The 19,450-nt window shown below is 44.2% G+C and overlaps 2 protein-coding genes across 2 annotated transcripts; one reads left to right on the top strand and one right to left on the bottom strand.

Moving 5' to 3' along the window:
- Window positions 1-415: 415 nt before the first annotated feature.
- MRTO4 (MRT4 homolog, ribosome maturation factor) lies at window positions 416-7,221 on the bottom strand. The gene is made up of 8 exons (XM_075191167.1): window positions 6,972-7,221; window positions 4,390-4,448; window positions 3,878-3,981; window positions 3,395-3,476; window positions 3,243-3,310; window positions 1,508-1,659; window positions 1,334-1,410; window positions 416-1,203 (listed from the first exon to the last, which is right to left on the bottom strand). Exons 1-8 carry the CDS (start codon window positions 6,997-6,999, stop codon window positions 1,045-1,047), a joined length of 729 nt encoding a protein of 242 aa, XP_075047268.1. The 5' UTR covers window positions 7,000-7,221; the 3' UTR covers window positions 416-1,044.
- A 74-nt stretch (window positions 7,222-7,295) lies between these two features.
- EMC1 (ER membrane protein complex subunit 1) lies at window positions 7,296-19,356 on the top strand. Its single transcript, XM_075191163.1, has 23 exons — window positions 7,296-7,453; window positions 8,875-8,999; window positions 9,432-9,497; window positions 9,974-10,064; window positions 10,369-10,497; window positions 11,530-11,656; window positions 11,740-11,889; window positions 12,067-12,237; window positions 12,638-12,709; window positions 13,441-13,488; window positions 13,571-13,693; window positions 13,777-13,873; window positions 13,952-14,068; window positions 14,604-14,803; window positions 14,884-15,033; window positions 15,214-15,375; window positions 15,606-15,725; window positions 15,815-15,952; window positions 16,450-16,623; window positions 16,707-16,917; window positions 17,821-17,905; window positions 18,073-18,202; window positions 18,281-19,356. Exons 1-23 carry the CDS (start codon window positions 7,365-7,367, stop codon window positions 18,458-18,460), a joined length of 2,955 nt encoding a protein of 984 aa, XP_075047264.1. The 5' UTR covers window positions 7,296-7,364; the 3' UTR covers window positions 18,461-19,356.
- The last annotated feature ends 94 nt before the right edge of the window (window positions 19,357-19,450 follow it).

Below are 19,450 nucleotides of genomic sequence, written 5' to 3'. Positions count from 1 at the left end.
GAGATCATTTAGGAATATTAAGTAACAGTAGTAGATGTTATACCCCATGATAAGTTCTGGATACAGGGTGGGGGAGCAGAAAGGACTTCTCTTTATTTGGTTAGGTTCGGGCACTTGCGATGTATGAACAAAAGTTTTAGTGCTGGTAAAACATCCTAATATACATAGCGATTCGCACCGCTCCCTGATGCAACTAAGCTCTCTGTGTTTCGGTATCATTCCCTAATAACATTACATGACTACATGCCTCTTAAGCTGTATGTGGAACTACAAGTGCCAGCATGTGTTCCAGGCCACATTCCACACCAGCTGAAGCTCCACAAGCTACACACAGCATCTCACTAGAGGTGAACGGTGACTGTCTATATTTGGATGAGCAGGTTATACGTAATTTACAAGGATCAAACACTAAAGGTTTCAAACAAACTGATTTATTAATGGTTATTAGATTTTCCAACAATACCCCAGTCAATGTTTTAGGATACAAGTTAGGAGCACAAACAAGCAAAATGTAATCATGTTCCTTAGAGAGATGCAGCAATAGTTATTGATTTAGATAGTATTTTGCTTTCGGACTTGTTGAGACAAATGCATTAACAGATTTTGCTCAAAAACACTTGTAAATGGAACATGGCACAAGCAAAACGGTCTGAAGGATGCCAGATCAATGGGGCTTATTCATAGGAAGCACCTGAGAAAATGGGTACATTTAAGGCTTTAAAGAAACACAATAGCCTGTAGAGCAAGAACACACAGCTATTGTATTGATTGTGGATCGGTAGAACACTGCCATGATCCAACTTATACCTGCAGCGGAGAGTACGGCAGATTATGCAGAGACTTAAAAACAATGGTGTTTTATATACATCACATGTCTTCTGTTAAAACACAGGAACATTATTTTTCTTTTAAGTCTTTTTCCCCAGAACCTGAGGACAAAGTAATCTGTGCTTACTCCGCAAGGCGGCGACATTTCCACAAAGCAGTCCAAGTGACTAATCCACGCTCCAGCAGGAATATTCTACACCTCTTCCCTGCGTGGAGTCACTCCACGGCTTCATCTCCCTTCTCTTCCGCCTCGTTGTCCATCTCATCGCCGCTCTTCTCATTGTCCTCTGAGAATTTCTCGAACGCGCCGGTCTCTGCTTCCCACATGGACTTTATGGCGACTTTAAACTCTGCCATCTGATACCCAAACAGTTTCTACAGAAAGGTAGAGAAATACATTTATATAGCCAAGTAGTTGATCGTTACACTGAGGACATAGCTAATATGATCAATGAGATAATAATCTGCAACTATTGCTACACAAGACCTATATATTCCTACTCACCAGGATGCGAGCCTGTTCCGGGGTCAGCGTATCCCCCTCTTTACACACCTCATAATCTGACAGAAGCGTCACCACTCCTACAAGAAATCAGTGTAAGGGGAAAACGGGCTTTTAAAAGCATAGAACACACAAACGTTTTTCCTGATCGTGTCTCTTTAATTGTGCAGTTCTCACCTTTCTTTAGTGTGGTGGGAAGACCAAGCTGTCGTAACTGCGGCTCCATCGAATGTGTGAACTGTTCCAGGGGCCCCTCATCAAGAACTACACCGAAGGTGGCCTTGTTCCCAGCTCGGGCGAAGTCTGTCTCCTTGAACTGATTAAACCATCTGCAAAATACGGACCACGATGCGTTATCTCTGAAGCTCAGAGCGACAGGGGACAGAACTGGAAATGGAGCCAGCAATCAGGACTCATTTTATCGTATCACGTTATGCCTCATCGTCAATGGCCACTTCCTTCTACCCGGTGGGCGGAATCCACTACCCAATAAGCACAGTATTACTATTCCATGTATGGTGACTTACCCTCGTTTCTGTCCCTATAGCTCATTAAGGCATTGACATATTCGTTATACCTACATGTAAGGGCAAGGTGTAAAGATACCAGGTTTACCACATCACCTGTCCCTTACCCCACTAGCTTAAGGAGTTAGGCACCTGGCTATCCAGACATGATGACCAATGGATCTCTCGCAGCTGCATATATAGACTCTGGTAGAGAACGACAACTCAAAACCAGATCTTGTACCTTCCATGAATGAAATCCCAGAATGAACACCACCTCCCTCTTGGAGTCGCTCCTTATAGCTATGGTCTAATTTCCACAGAGCTATCCTCTCTCTGGGCAAACTCCCGGGCATTTCTTTGTTCTTTGGGGGGGGGGGGGGGGGGTGTTGGAGAGCGGCGTGAAGATGGGGGGGGGGGGGGGGGGTGTTGGAGAGCGGCGTGAAGATGAGGGGGGGGGGGGTGTTGGAGAGCGGCGTGAAGATGAGGGGGGGGGGGGGGGGTGTTGGAGAGCGGCGTGAAGATGAGCTGTCCTTTCACAGAACCTCCCCTGCTAGATGACCTGTCTGGAATAGTCTTCTGAGAACAATGGATACTAATTAGTTTTCCCCCTCTAGTATCTTTCAACCTGATAACTACTGATAGCCCCCTGGCTTCACTTTAAGGACAATAACTAAACCTCACTGCCACATCACCAATATAATTAGACACTGCAGTGGTATTCTGTTGGGCTGGGGAACAAAAGCAAGGGCTATAAAAAGTATGCTATAATCCACATTTTGTTAGAAACGAGGGACAGACTGGTTAGGGCAGGGTTTCCCAAACCCAGTCCTCAGGGCTCCCCAGGTTTTCCATCTCCTTGCTGGAGCACAGGTGTATTCATTACTGACTGACACATTGTAACAGATCCACAGGTGGTCCTAATTATGTCACATGTGATCCAGAAAACCTGCACTGTTGGGGAGCTCTGAGGACTGGGTTTGGGAAACCCTGGGTTAGGGTGATATTAATACCTTGTTTCACCACAGGTAATTTTCTGGTAACTGTCTTAAATATGTTGCTGCCCAACATCTATCAAGACAGAGAGACCAGGGGATTCCTGCATGTCTCTGTATACCAAACACTCCTGTTAATCTTTCTAATTCTGCTCCCTATAACCGAAACTCCTGGAGAACGAGACAGGACCAATCGAGGCAGACATGTGCCTAAACATTTCCAAGTGATGCCCATCGGGATAATTTCTGCAGATCTCCGTGGGATCTTGCAGGAGGTTTTTACAAATTGCTGAGAAGTTCCAGCTAAGCTCCTGGATTCTACACAATTTCGGGCACAAACATACTTTAAGGAAGGGAGAAAATGTTGGGCAAATAATGGGAGAGAAGGTCGGACACCCTATATCGTCTTACTCTTTAACTTCTTCCTCCGTGCGATTGGTGAATAGGACTCCGACTTCTCCTTTCAGACACTTACTCAGCTAAAGGAAAAGAGCAGAAATATTAATATTATAATGAAAGAGGTCAGGGGTCACAGACTGGCTCTAAAAACGACAAACTCTCACCTTGTGCAAATTATCCTTGTATTCGTCACAAGGTCCCTTCCCCAACGCCAGGATCATCACTTTGTTCTTACCAAAGAATAACCTAAAAATTAAAGCGGAATGAACTTTAAAGCAGATTTCAGAACAGACATCTCATAACAACAGAGTGACATCTAGCGCTTCAAACACAACAGTAATAAGAATTGGTTTTCAAACATGTCCTAGCAGGGTTTTTGGGGATCTTGTTACAGGAAGCAGATGAAGTAATGAACCTATCGAAGTGGACCAGCCGACTTGGGTGAGAACTAGGGATAGGTTTGAGAAAGAGAAACTGCAGACAGGAGAACACAAAGACACTAGACCGGGGACCGCGGCTCTACTGCTGACAATCTAGATCCTATCAATCTTTGGACTGCAGTTTGCATTGTGAACCATGTGCAACGACCACAGACTTCTCTGCTTCCATGCACCCAAGCAGAATAAGAAAACATTTAGAGGATATACCGGCTGTGTTTCCAGGCGTTCCTGACGTCCTTCAGCTTGTTGTTCCTCATGTTCTCCACCGACAGCACAAAGAGGTATTTATAGGTGTCCACACATTTCCGCAGCTGGAGGAACAAGATGTGTTACAGGCAGCCAGAAATACCAACTGTTCACTCCCAATACACGCTGGCTTCTGCCAATGCCACTGTATCACCTTGTTTTATCATCATTGCTTTGTGCTAGTTTATTCATATCACTCTGGATTTGGGGGAAACGCAATTACATTAATGGCTTAAATACTTTTTTTTTCTTTTAATGTGCAATTTCCCCGGTGTGTACCCATAAAGACAGGTTGTAAATATCTTGTTTCTTCACTTTATAAAGTGCAGAGTAAGAATGGGGTAAAATATACTCAAAGCCACACGACACACGTCACTGGTGTACAATGACACAACGAGTGTCAGACAGAGCTCACAAAGGAAGAGCTTTAGACAGAGGTGAACGGGGGACAGATCACCATGTACAGTACTTACCTCTTCTATTAGGTTCTGCTTCACCTGCAGACCCTTCTTGGCTGTCTTAGTGAGTGAAACTGGAGGGAGACAAACACAGAACATTCATATAAACAAAAGTTTCTAATAGACTTATTATTCTTACTCAGCCTGTCCCCCTATAATCTCATATATAGGACACCACATATACAGTCCTTATTAATGGTCAGAGACAGACCTGTGTGGCCACTATTTGTAAATACTGATATATGGTTAATGTGTCCATCATGCACAGAAATCTACATCTAATTCCTCAGTATAATCTCACCACTGCTGAGCACTGTACAGTATGAGGGATATATGATATTACAGGACACCGCACAGTATGAGGGATATATGATATTACAGGACACCATACAGTATGAGGGATATGTGATATTACAGGACACTGTACAGTATGAGGGATATATATTACAGGACACTGTACAGTATGAGGGATATATGATATTACAGGACACCGTACAGTATGAGGGATATATGATATTACAGGACACTGTACAGTATGAGGGATATATGATATTACAGGACACTGTACAGTATGAGGGATATATGATATTACAGGGCACAGTACAGTATGAGGGATATGTGATATTACAGGACACTGTACAGTATGAGGGATATATGATATTACAGGGCACAGTACAGTATGAGGGATATATGATATTACAGGGCACAGTACAGTATGAGGGATATGTGATATTACAGGACACCGTACAGTATGAGGGATATATGATATTACAGGACACCGTACAGTATGAGAGATATATGATATTACAGGGCACTGTACAGTATGAGGGATATATGATATTACAGGACACCGTACAGTATGAGAGATATATGATATTACAGGGCACTGTACAGTATGAGGGATATACGATATTACAGGACACCGTACAGTATGAGGGATATATATTACAGGACACTGTACAGTATGAGGGATATATGATATTACAGGACACAGTACAGTATGAGGGATATATGATATTACAGGGCACAGTACAGTATGAGGGATATGTGATATTACAGGACACTGTACAGTATGAGGGATATATGATATTACAGGACACTACAGTATGAGGGATATATGATATTACAGGGCACAGTACAGTATGAGGGATATGTGATATTACAGGACACTGTACAGTATGAGGGATATGTGATATTACAGGACACCGCACAGTATGAGGGATATATGATATTACAGGGCACTGTACAGTATGAGGGATATATGATATTACAGGACACCGCACAGTATGAGGGATATATGATATTACAGGACACCGCACAGTATGAGGGATATATGATATTACAGGACACTGTACAGTATGAGGGATATGTGATATTACAGGGCACAGTACAGTATGAGGGATATGTGATATTACAGGACACTGTACAGTATGAGGGATATATGATATTACAGGACACTGTACAGTATGAGGGATATGTGATATTACAGGACACTGTACAGTATGAGGGATATGTGATATTACAGGACACTGTACAGTATGAGGGATATGTGATATTACAGGACACTGTACAGTATGAGGGATATATGATATTACAGGACACCGCACAGTATGAGGGATATATGATATTACAGGACACCGCACAGTATGAGGGATATATGATATTACAGGACACCGCACAGTATGAGGGATATATGATATTACAGGACACCGTACAGTATGAGGGATATATGATATTACAGGACACTGTACAGTATGAGGGATATATATTACAGGACACCGTACAGTATGAGGGATATGTGATATTACAGGACACTGTACAGTATGAGGGATATATATTACAGGGCACAGTACAGTATGAGGGATATGTGATATTACAGGGCACAGTACAGTATGAGGGATATATGATATTACAGGACACCATACAGTATGAGGGATATGTGATATTACAGGACACCGTACAGTATGAGGGATATGTGATATTACAGGACACTGTACAGTATGAGGGATATATATTACAGGACACTGTACAGTATGAGGGATATATGATATTACAGGACACCGTACAGTATGAGGGATATATGATATTACAGGACACTGTACAGTATGAGGGATATATGATATTACAGGACACTGTACAGTATGAGGGATATATGATATTACAGGGCACAGTACAGTATGAGGGATATGTGATATTACAGGACACTGTACAGTATGAGGGATATGTGATATTACAGGGCACAGTACAGTATGAGGGATATGTGATATTACAGGACACTGTACAGTATGAGGGATATATGATATTACAGGACACCGTACAGTATGAGGGATATATGATATTACAGGACACTGTACAGTATGAGGGATATATGATATTACAGGGCACTGTACAGTATGAGGGATATATGATATTACAGGACACTGTACAGTATGAGGGATATATGATATTACAGGACACTGTACAGTATGAGGGATATGTGATATTACAGGACACTACAGTATGAGGGATATATGATATTACAGGACACTGTGTAATAAGAATGAGGGGATATATTATATTTTATCACAGGCAGTAGTGGCCCCCGGGGCCCCGCTCACCCTTCTTGTCCCGCTTAGATTTCGGCATCCTGAGTCTCCGGTCTCCGCTCTGTCAGTCACGTGGAGCTCAGGCAGCGTGTGTGAGGACCCCGAGCTGCGCACAGCATGATGGGATACGGGGTCTGTCCATCACACTGCCTGCACGGCGGTTCCGCTCTGTAACCGCCCATCTCCCGGCAGAGTACCGGTACACAAGTACCTCAGTATCTGTCACCGTCCCCCCCATTCACCGGGTAACATGTTTTACTGACGTTGTATGAGACGCTCTGGCTCTATCTCCCTCTCTATGGTGTACAGACTCTCCTGCCGCGTCCGCCTGTCTCTATGGTAGACAGAGGGCGCTCTGGCTGCAGCCGGGATCTCGGTGGTGAGTTGGAGGTGTAGCCGGCAGTGATGGCGGCCCTGGGTGAGCTGCTCTTGCTGCTGCTGGCACTGACATTGAGCGCAGCTGTGTACGAGGACCAGGTCGGGAAATTCGATTGGTGAGTGCGGGGCAGCTGGGCATAGTGTCAGTGACAGAGCCCCCAAGGGGATGTTACCCCCAGTCAGGGCATAGTGACCGGCACCTCCCTGAGCGCTGTCACCAGTGTTATCCCTGTTATCTCTGTGTCCATCATTACTTCTATTGTTATCTATATTATTATTATTATTATCATCATTATATTCTGCATCAACGTGTGCTTACATTTCATATTGTAATACAGTTTACATACATGTGCTGTCATGCGTGGGGGGGTATGTCTGTAGGTACATTGGGTGCTGTCAGATGTCGGGGTGCGCCTGTAGGTACATTGGGTGATGTCAGGGTGCGCCTGTAGGTACATTGGGTGCTGTCAGATGTCAGGGTGCGCCTGTAGGTACATTGGGTACTGTCAGATGTCAGGGTGCGCCTGTAGGTACATTGGGTGCTGTCAGATGTCGGGGTGCGCCTGTAGGTACATTGGGTGCTGTCAGATGTCGGGGTGCGCCTGTAGGTACATTGGGTGCTGTCAGATGTCGGGGTGCGCCTATAGGTACATTGGGTGCTGTCAGATGTCGGGGTACGCCTGTAGGTACATTGGGTGCTGTCAGATGTCAGGGTGTATCTGTAGGTACATTGGGTGATGTCAGGGTGCGCCTGTAGGTACATTGGGTGCTGTCAGATGTCAGGGTGCGCCTGTAGGTACATTGGGTGCTGTCAGATGTCGGGGTACGACTGTAGGTACATTGGGTACTGTCAGATGTCGGGGTGCGCCTGTAGGTACATTGGGTGCTGTCAGATGTCGGGGTACGACTGTAGGTACATTGGGTGCTGTCAGATGTCGGGGTGCGCCTATAGGTACATTGGGTGCTGTCAGATGTCGGGGTACGCCTGTAGGTACATTGGGTGCTGTCAGATGTCAGGGTGTATCTGTAGGTACATTGGGTGATGTCACGGTGCGCCTGTAGGTACATTGGGTGCTGTCAGATGTCAGGGTGCGCCTGTAGGTACATTGGGTACTGTCAGATGTCAGGGTGTACCTGTAGGTACATTGGGTGATGTCAGGGTGCGCCTGTAGGTACATTGGGTGCTGTCAGATGTCAGGGTGCGCCTGTAGGTACATTGGGTACTGTCAGATGTCAGGGTGTACCTGTAGGTGCATTGGGTGCTGTCAGATGTCAGGGTGCGCCTGTAGGTACATTGGGTACTGTCAGATGTCAGGGTGCGCCTGTAGGTACATTGGGTACTGTCAGATGTCAGGGTGCGCCTGTAGGTACATTGGGTACTGTCAGATGTCAGGGTGCGCCTGTAGGTACATTGGGTGCTGTTAGACATTGGGGGTATATGGGTGCTGTCAGACATACAGGAGACCGGGTGACTGGGAAACTTTGGTTGTACACAATGGTTATTTGAAGCGGTCTTTGCCTTCCCCTCCGTCTGCAGGAGACAGCAGTACGTGGGGCGGCTGAAATTCGCAGCACTGGAGTCTGGACAAGGTGCAAAGAAACTCATCGCAGCCACAGAGAAGAACGTGATTGTGGCTTTGAACTCTCGCACAGGGGATATTTGTGAGTTGATTGTTGTTGTTTTTTTATGGATAAATGATTCGGAAAATTTAGAACAACGTTCATTGTGAGATTAGTTTTTTGTTAGAAGCGATAGTTCTGTAGTCGTCACAAATGTAATTCACCTAATCCGGTTTAAATTGTTGCAAAAAGTGCAAATGTACAGTACATCAGATGTTTAACTCTATGTATTTGTCCTTTGAATTTACTGTTTTACAGAAAGAGCCATCTGCAGTTATGTATCAAACTATGACACTGTAGTTGTAACACCCAACTTCAGTTTATATAGACATTAATTCCGTATGTGGCTCAACAAGTATAAAGTACACACAGATAGATAGAAGTTCCAAACCTTTTCCTCAGTATTTTATAATGTAAATGTGCATCTGTCAAGAGATCTTTTCTGTTTCATCAAATTGAATGTTTGTATTTTAGTGTGGCGTCATGTTGATAAGGATACGTCTGAAGGTTCTATAGATACTCTCCTCATGTATGGACAAGGTAAGTTATTATCTCTGGAGACAATTAATGCACCTGCCCTTGTAATCTTTTTATTTATTGGCACGCTAATATTAGGAAATATGTTTTGAATTATAGTCTTCTTGCAGGTATTCTGTCCATTCTGTTAGTTGTTAGTAAGTCTTCTGGCAGAGTTTACTTTTCAGCAGAGAGCATTCCTCTTTGTCCCATAATTCCTTTAGAGAACAATGGTTTGTGACTGTGGTCTAGTGGTAGAGGCGGTTATGATATCTGCAGTCACAAGCCACTAATTTGTCTCATAGACTGTGCCATTGGATCATATAAATATGTCTATACTTCTGCCGTGGTTAAATTAAATATCTTCCATAGACTCCAATAGAGTAGTAACCCCCAGGGAACCAGCCTAGTTTAATTCGGGACCAAGCCCTCTCCCGAAAACACATTTTTCTCATATATAAGTGATCAATCTAATGTCTATTTATGTATATGTTCTGCAGATGCCATCACGGTATCGGGGGGGCGTGTTTTGCGGTCCTGGGAGACTAACATTGGTGGTCTGAATTGGGAGGCTGTTCTAGAGCCTGGCAGGTAAGAATGATGGTAATCCACCTATCGGACTCTCCCTTACTGTGTATATATATATATATATATATATATATATATATATATATATATATATATATATATATATATATATATATATATATATATATATATATGTATATATATATATTGTCTGCAGCACTTTACAACGGGCGATACAGGGAAATATAGTATAGTGATGTCGTTAGTTGATGGTGACTTGATTGGCTGAGTTTTGTTTCAATGTCATTCACAAAATGGCTGCCTCCACTGTGTATGGACAACATCTTTAACAATATTTGTTTCCCAGTTTCCAGACAGCCAGTTTTGCCGGCACTCAGGACACTGCGAGATACATTGCGGTGCTAAAAACGTCTGCGCTGTCTCTTCACTATCTGTCCAACGGGCACCAAAAATGGGCCGAACCTCTTCCTGACAGGTGAGTATCACGTCGCCCCCTGGAGGGGTGCTAATCCCCTATAATGTGTTTATAATTTCTGCTGTAGATTATATACTGTACATTGTCTTTATGAATCAGATTGCAGTCACCACTTTACTGCAAAACATAGGGGTCATTTATATAACCCAGCGCTTGTCAGAAATAGTACAAACAGAATTATCCCCAAACACTGACCTGTTTCTATACAAAATGTATAATAATTTGACTTCTATAGATCTCACGTTTATAGCCTTCTCTGTTCCCATTAAGATAATAAGTCTGCTGCTTTTTAATATCAAAACTGTTGTATTGGAGAAGCAAAAAGTACCTTTTTAGATGTTTTATGTTAGTTTATCCAGATGTTCTCTCTAATATGTGTTCAGTTTATATTTGGCACCTGATTTTCTTCAAGGATAAAGATCCTTTTTATTATTATGATACTGTCCTATAGAAATGAATGGGATTTGCCTAGAGGGCGTCACATGGGCAGATTGTTGCTGTTACGAAGCTGCAAGCAGCGTTCGGGGCCAGCAGCAAAACAGCTCAAAGAGTGATCCATAGAGGTTTACTTCTCCTGCGCTTGTCATACGAGCGATTTAAACAAAGATCTAGAGACATGAGGCACTTTATAGGCAATGGGTACATTTTAATCATGTGTGTTAGTCAAGTTGGGCATAGAGGTTGTTTTTCATGTCACTGGATTAATTGGTAATTCTGAGTCTATAATTAGTCATGTAATAACTTGCAACCATTGAAAATGCACAGATTTCTTTACAAACAAAAATTAGTTTTATTTTAGTGTTGTTAGAAGAATTGGGACAGACAGATGTAGGCATAAGTCCGTGATGGCAGAATGTAATGTAGTAAAAGGGCCCATCAGTAAGTGCTATAGCTCGTTAGCATTGACCCGATCATGTTTGCTACATTGTATGTTACTTTTAATAAATAGTATTCCGTGCTGTAAAATGCTCCACCACTAGCTGAACGAATAGGAATGTATGTTCTGACCTGTACGTCTTGTCTTTCTACAAGTGGTACCGTGCGCTACCAGCTGCTCCATTCCTCCTACAAAGGACACGTCCATGTGGTCGGAATTGTCCCCCACAGTCACATACGGATCCTGACATTCAGCATAGAAGATGGAACTATCAGCCAGCAGGTTAGCTAGAGAGAGCCTGGAGCCCCTGGAGAGAGCCTCTAGGCCGGTTGAAGCCCTGACCGCTGTCCGTTATGTCTCCACAGGTTGAGATGTCCACTCCTTGGCTCCGGACTCTGCAGGGGACGTGCGGGGTGGTCGCCGACAGCGTTCTGGTCTGTACGGACACAGAGACGGCATCTCTCCACACACTGCCTCTAGTGTCCGGTGAGGAAACTGCGCTGCATCGCCTGCAGGTCAGATACATGTTCTTATTTCTCCGTGTCCTATCTACCTCACGCTATTTGCTGTATATAACACTAGTAACAGACACTCTGTATATATTAACTGGACTTATACTATTTTGGATACATTGGAAAGTTGTTTTTTTTTTCATCTATGCACCAGATGTTGTGTTTCTGTTTCTTCTTTAGTCTCTCGGCGTGGAAGTGGCTGATGACATCACAGAGCTCGGTGTTATCGCAGCTCCACGCAGTGCGACCGGATCAACGCTGCCCCAGTTCTTCCTTCAGATCTCCCCGCGCCGTTTCCTTCTAATGCAGTACAAAGACGGCGTCCTCACGCCATTGCGCGACTTTTCTCAGGTGGGTTCCTGAGTGGTGACCACGCTTCCCTAAATATCCTGCTAGATGTCCTCTCGGATCAACGCCTCAGGTCTGACACCTTTCTTCTCTCGGTGGGAGTGTTGTACTAGTTCTTTGCAGCCTGATTGTACAAGTGAAAACATGGTCGCTTGTACGTGTCTACCCATAATCCCTCTGTTCAGAAGCTTACGCCTGTATCTGCTGCTTCTATGTGTAACTGTTGGTCTTCTATAAATTCCATCTCTGTGTAAGAAGATTTCTATAATACGATGTTCTTTGGGGTATATAAAGCCGCTGTTGACTATTTTGTGTGAGGACCGGGCTTGCTGAAGTCCCTGTAAGGTAGCTTTTACTGCTAAGTGCTTTGTACAGTTTCTCATTCAGCTCTCTTCCCTTATAGGTGTCTCTGGCGACTTTCGCTTCCACGGCGGACAAGACCGTGGCAGCGGTCATGCAGTGTAAGACGGATGTGGTCAGTGTCCTTTTTACTCCTTCAGCTAGGGCAGAACCGGGTATCTAGGTGCCCTCAAGGAAATCCATTTATACTCGATTCTTGCATTACATTCAGAATTAATCTAATTTTACTCTTACTATTATTATTTTTTCTTTATTCAACTCTGAATGTAATCTTCTGTGTCTATCAGAACACAATACCTATACAAAATGCCAATACAGATTACAATATATCTTCGTATACTTCATTATTGATCCATACAGATACATTGAAATCAATAAAAGTGTCCTTCGTAATGGACAGCTAAAAACGGTGAATACAAAATAAGATTTATGCACCATTATAAAACCTATATTATTAATATGCCATTATATTGTAACAACTCAGTTCACCAAATCAGATCATTGCTAGTTTAGAAATATACATAAATATATCGCTTATTAACAGCCATGTAATTGAGCTATACTAATAAATGTCAGTGCTAATCAGTTACAACTTTAAAAAGGTTTTAAAAAATAAATATATTTCAGAAGCGCGTTTCGCAGTTGCCTCTTCAGAAGGTCAGTAGGTGTGTTATGGAGGCTTTGTATTTCTTTAGCGCCCCCTAGTGAAATTTAAGGAATATTTTATTATTGACTCTAGGTATACAGCAGTACTTCATCTTGCCAGAGATCTTCTTGTATTCTCTATGTATATGGTCGTCTCATTCACCATCACCCGTCTCATCCTTTGTTTTTTTTTAACCCCAGAAAACGGCACCAGAGCCGGAGATCCCGACCGGACTGAGCTGCCCTGAGGTAACCTCCCACGCCACAAATACATGGTTGTTTTTACCCACAAGTCATTGTTTGCTCACTGACGTATTTTGTTTCATTGCAGGAGGCCTGGTCCTGTCCCGGACAGACGTTTACCGTCACCTTATACATGGCAGACAGCGGCCGGCGGCTCTTGGACACCACTATGACCTTCGAGTTGGAGCAGAGCTGCGTGAGACCGGACGCAGTGAGTGTGACGCGTGCGCTCGTACCGCGTATTGGCGTTTGTGCGCCGCTTTCTTCCCTTCTCACACGATTCTTTGTTCCCAGCTCTACCTCCAGCTCTTCCTGAAGAAAGACGACTCTGTGGGTTACCGAGCTCTGGTGCAGACGGAGGACAACCAGCTCCTGTTCCTGCATCAGCCAGGTCATTGCTGACTCCAGTCTCTCTCTGTCTCTTCCTTCCGTTGTGTTCATCTATCTCATAATGACACGCTTTCCACAGGGAAGGTCTCGTGGCTGCGGGAGGAGTCGCTGGCGGATGTGGTTATGATGGAAATGGTGGATTTGCCCCTCACCGGGGCCCAGGCTGAACTGGAGGGGGAGTTTGGCAAGAAAGCAGGTACAGGGCGAATCTGGTGCAGAGACGTGGATTGTGGGGCATTTAGAGTCCACTTCGTTGGTGTTTTGTGCTCTGTTCTCACTCGTACTTGTATTTTACAGTTTTGTTTTATTACCTTTTTGTTTTCTGTGCTGCCTGGATCCAGCTTTACAAGGTAACGCAGCTCCGTGTGAGCAGAGATATCACATCTTCCATTACCAAACATGACGTTGTAGAGCGCAATTAATTGACTTTCTATTATTAAACTTACAGTAGAACTCAGATTTAATCATAAAAAAACTGTGTTTTACTGTCTAACTTAATCTGTTAGTTGTTGGAATTCTAAAAGCTTATTATTTGAAAAGGTCACAAAAGACAGCCCCATCTGTGCTGAATAAAATATTAAACATTTACTCTGGTGCCTGAACAAATAAAAATTTTATTGTCATTAACCAGCACATGGAAGGGGAAAAAATGGTTAAATGTCTGGTCACAAAGCTGCCCGGGTGATGAAGGGGTTAATGATCTCTGCCTCATTTTCCCGTCCCCAATCTAGATGGGCTGCTGGGAATGGTGCTGAAACGCTTGTCCTCGCAGCTGATCTTGCTGCAGTCCTGGAGCGCCCACTTGTGGAAGATGTTCTGCGACGCCCGCAAACCGCGCAGCCAGATCCGTAGCGAGATCAACATCGACACGCTGGCCAGAGACGACTTCAACCTGCAGAAGATGATGGTGGTGGTGACCTCCTCTGGGAAGGTAAGAGGTTCGGTACTGGGGTCAGCGGTGGGATTTGGGTGGCGCTGGTGTAACTGCCATACTCCTCTGTTTGCCCACAGCTCTTCGGCATAGAGAGCAGCTCAGGCAGCATCCTGTGGAAGTTCTACCTGCCGGGCGTTCAGCCAGGTGCCTCCTTCAAGCTGCTTGTACAAAGAACCACCGCCCACTTCCCTCACCCCCCGCAGTGCACTCTGCTGGTAAAGGACAAGGTAAGTCCTTTTGTCCTTACCAAGTTGAGTCTCATTATAATCCAGCCTTCAACAATAACTTCCATGTTTTATTCACGATATCGGTTACATATGGAGCCATTCAGTGATGTCATAACTTGTACGGGTGTGAGTACTCTCAGTCACCCCGAATCGCTGAACGCTTTCTGTTTTATGTTCCAGGAGACTGCAATGAGTTCCCTCTATGTCTTCAATCCTATATTTGGGAAGCTGAGTCAGATTACACCTCCTCCCCTGCAGCGCCCCATCCTTCAGTCCCTACTGCTCCCCGTAATGGATCATGACTACGCCAAAATCCTCCTCCTACTGGACGATCAGCACAAGGTGAGACCAGGGAGAGAGAAGACGCTTTGTATGCTCCGACAGCGTGAAGACCGCTCGCAGTAGGTAGATGTAGGGACTAGAAGCGAGGGCCACTTCATGTCACCAGTATGGGGAGCAATTATCTCTTTGGTGGCTATTGTCTCGTGAGCGTTGTCTTTGCCTCTTGGTGCCTCAACCCTCCAATTCTTTATGAGAAACATTTATAATGGTTATGTCTTCCGTCTTTCCAGGTCATCCCCTTCCCGGCCACAAAGTACGTTCTGCAGCAGCTGCAGGAGCTGTCTCCTACCATCTTCTTCCACCTGGTGGATGCAGAGAAAGGGAAACTGAGCGGACTCCACCTGCACAAGGTATGAAGCCTTGAGGCGATGTCATTGTATCGTTCTCTCCATTATTGTCCTATATATTGAGATGTTTGTCCTCGACGTTCTTCTTGCAGGATCTTTCTACAGAGGAGATCTGGGAAATCCTCCTCCCCCCGGAAATCCAGAGGATTACAGTGATGAAGGGGAAACGTTCCAATGAGCACGTTCACTCTCAGGGGCGAGTTATGGGCGATCGCAGTGTTCTGTACAAGGTAAGGAATTCGCTTCCGTGCCCTGTTCAGGGTTCTGGTGGGCAGCACGGTGGCTCAGTGGTTAGCACTTCTGCCTCACAGCAATGGGGTCATGAGTTCAATTCCCGACCATGGCCTTATCTGTGAGGAGCTTGTATGTTCTCCCCGTGTTTGCGTGGGTTTCCTCCGGGTGCTCCGGTTTCCTCCCACACTCCAAAAACGTACTGGTAGATTAATTGGCTGCTAACAAAATTGACCCTAGTCTCTCCCTCTCTGTCTCCCTGTATGTCTCTGTCTGTCTGTGTGAGTGTGTGTCTATATTAGGGAATTTAGACTGTAAGCTCCAGTGGGGCAGGGACTGATGTGAGTGAGTTCTCTGTACAGCGCTGCGGAATTAGTGGCGCTATATAAATGATGATGACAAACGGCTGTGACACCTCTATACGGTAATGGTAGTAGTAGTAGATGATTGTGGCATTAATCAACTTGACGCTACTTTCTATTTCCGTTCATTCTAGTATTTGAACCCGAATTTGTTGGTTGTTGTGACCGAGAGCACGGACACTCATCCTGAGCGCTGCTTCATAGGAATCTATCTCATTGACGGTGTCACGGGACGTATCATCCACTCGTCTATGCAGAGAAAAGCCAAAGGCCCCGTCCACGTTGTCCACTCTGAGAACTGGGTGGTGGTAAGACCCAACTACCAACTGTCTTCCCATCTCGGGTCCTTTCATCTCCTCCAACTACAGCTTGTCTCCTTGTGTCTCCACAGTACCAGTACTGGAACAGCAAGGCTCGCCGCAACGAGCTGACCGTCTTGGAACTTTATGAAGGAACGGAGCAGTATAACAGCACAACCTTCAGTTCCCTGGACAGGCCTCACCTCCCGCATGTCCTGCAGCAATCCTATATCTTCCCCTCAGCCATCCGTGCCATGCAGGCAACAATTACCGAGCGTGGCATCACCAGTCGGCACATCCTCAGTGAGTATCGACATCATCCTCCGACCTAGGAATAAATGTTACAGGTCAATGTTGGATGAGAAGTGTGTACTGAGGGGCTAGGTATTACCTTAGGGCTAGTCCCAAAATAGATGATTGATAATAGACACTTGGCAGCATTTGGCCCTGCGATGGAGGATCTGGAGATATGTTAAGGAAGATATTTCCTCCCAGACCGTAACAAAGATCTGAATAGATCACCATACATCTGATTGTATGGAATCAATCTGCAATCTCGATTTGTAGACATTCTTAAGGATAACCGTATAAATCAGAGCTGTAATAAATCAAAATGCCGTAGTCGCAGCACCTTTTGCTTTCTTCCTCTTGATAATTTGCCGGCTCCATATTGTCCTTCGGTGGACACCTGACACTTGTGCTCTCTGCCGACTCAGCTGTCCTTATAGAAACAGATGGTTTATTTTGTTCCATTTTAATAGGCGAAAGACTGTGTCCGTTTGTAAAGTGGTCTGATCCGATAATAGACCTAGGCGACGCGTTTCACTTACCAGATATAGACTTTATCAAGCCGTAAGATGAGTCTCCTAGTGATCTTTAAATAGGGTAATGGCTAAACGTACAACACATTCAATAATTACCTCATCAGTGTTCACTTGATTACCATGCTGCAATTAGTTTAAAAATACCCCATTAGGGCAGAACTAGTTCAGAGCCCCAGATCCATTCTTACTGCAGGACTCACGTGTGTGTGTGTGAGTGAGAGGGCCCCGCTGGTACTCTGTGAGGGCCACAGATGACGCAGTGAAGCGGCATTCCCCAGTTCTGAATACTGAAGGTTCACCTAGTGCTGCGATGAGCAGTAGAGGGTTTTCTATGGCATTTCTAGAGTGATCGGCTTTAATCATATCTCATCCATTTCTGCAGTTGGACTTCCATCTGGGGCTATCCTTTCCCTCCCCAAAGCATTGATGGACCCTCGCCGGCCGGAGATCCCGACAGAGTACACAAGGTCAGGCTTTGACAAAATTAAGGTTGTTCCCTTGGAGTAGTGTCTAACCTCAATGTGTTTTGTTCCTGGTTAAAGCCCAGGCTAACGCCATCTTATGTACAGTCACTAATGACTTTTTAAAAGCTTTATGTGTACCCTAATAATTTTTTTTTATTCTTCTTTTGCAGAGAGGAGAACTTGATCCCTTACACCCCCGACATTCAGATTCATGCAGAACGATTCATAAACTACAACCAAACTGTGTCTCGAATGAGAGGAATTTACACCGCTCCCTCCGGCCTGGAATCTACATGCCTGGTGAGTGATCAGTTCTAACGCGTTTCGCCATATGAGACCCCACGCACTCTTTGACTTCATATTTTTATTATTCTACAGGTTGTTGCCTACGGGCTGGACATCTACCAGACGCGAGTTTACCCCTCCAAGCAGTTTGACGTATTAAAGGACGACTACGATTACATCCTCATCAGCAGCGTTCTCATCGGCCTTGTGTTTGCCACCATGATTACTAAAAGACTGGCACAAGTTAAACTTCTGAACCGCGCATGGCGATAGTGGACGAACCGTAATGCCATAATCTCCGGAGACTTACCCACTAAACGTCTCTGATCACAGAGGAAAGGACACAGCGGGAACACTGGATTTTGGGGAATGACTGATTTAACTTGAATTTGTATGATACACTAGCCTGCCATGGTGTGATTGTGACCATTACGTGAGGTCAGGCCTGCACTGGAACAAATGTATTATCAAATCTATGTTGGTCAATGAAGTAATGAAATGTGGGTTTTATTTGCATAAAAAAAGGCTTATTTGAGATTCACATTGTCCCAAATTTTATTTAAGTAAATGAAGTAACCACTGAATATATTTTGTTTGCGTCTGGCAGGCCTTGATCTTGTGTACTGGTACAGTTACCCAAACAAGCCATGTACCTTGTATGCATGTGAGGTTCACATACGGTTTTAGGAAACCTGAAATTTTTTGTCTCTCTAATTTATATAATAGTTTTATGAAATTACATTTTTATGTGCAGATAATTGCCCACTTCGATCAGGATCCTGATTACATGATCCCAGAACACGATGATTGTAGCTGTGATTCATACGGAACTTTATGTGTCAGCGGAAAGAATTCGGAACAAATCTCTGCTTTCTTGTTTTTTGAGGGGGGAGGAGGTCAAAGAAATAAGCTAAATCCTCTCAATTACTGCAATTGTAACGTCTCGCTGCCTGTTTTCATCTGTGTGTTTGTGGAAGAAATTTATGATGTATGTGATGCTCAGAGTTTTTGGTTACTTATCATTCAGGACAAATTTTCAAAAATAACTTTTTTTTTCCGTTTTGTTTTTCTCTGTGGGATAGATTGCTTCCACAGTAAAGAATGGAGATGATGTATATCTGAATGTGTAACATCCGCACAGGGAAACAATAAAATGTTTAATTCCTCAATGTATTCTCTTTCATGTGTAAAAGCCGAATCCACTTTAGTGACACAACAATTCTATATAATCTTCTACCTAACCTAAATAAAATCATGCAAATT

Source organism: Mixophyes fleayi, chromosome 11 (genome assembly GCF_038048845.1).
Source record: "Mixophyes fleayi isolate aMixFle1 chromosome 11, aMixFle1.hap1, whole genome shotgun sequence".
NCBI classification, from domain to species: Eukaryota; Metazoa; Chordata; class Amphibia; order Anura; family Limnodynastidae; genus Mixophyes; species Mixophyes fleayi.
Note: the sequence above shows the minus strand (reverse complement) of the source record. Positions and strands in the feature narration are given on the sequence as shown.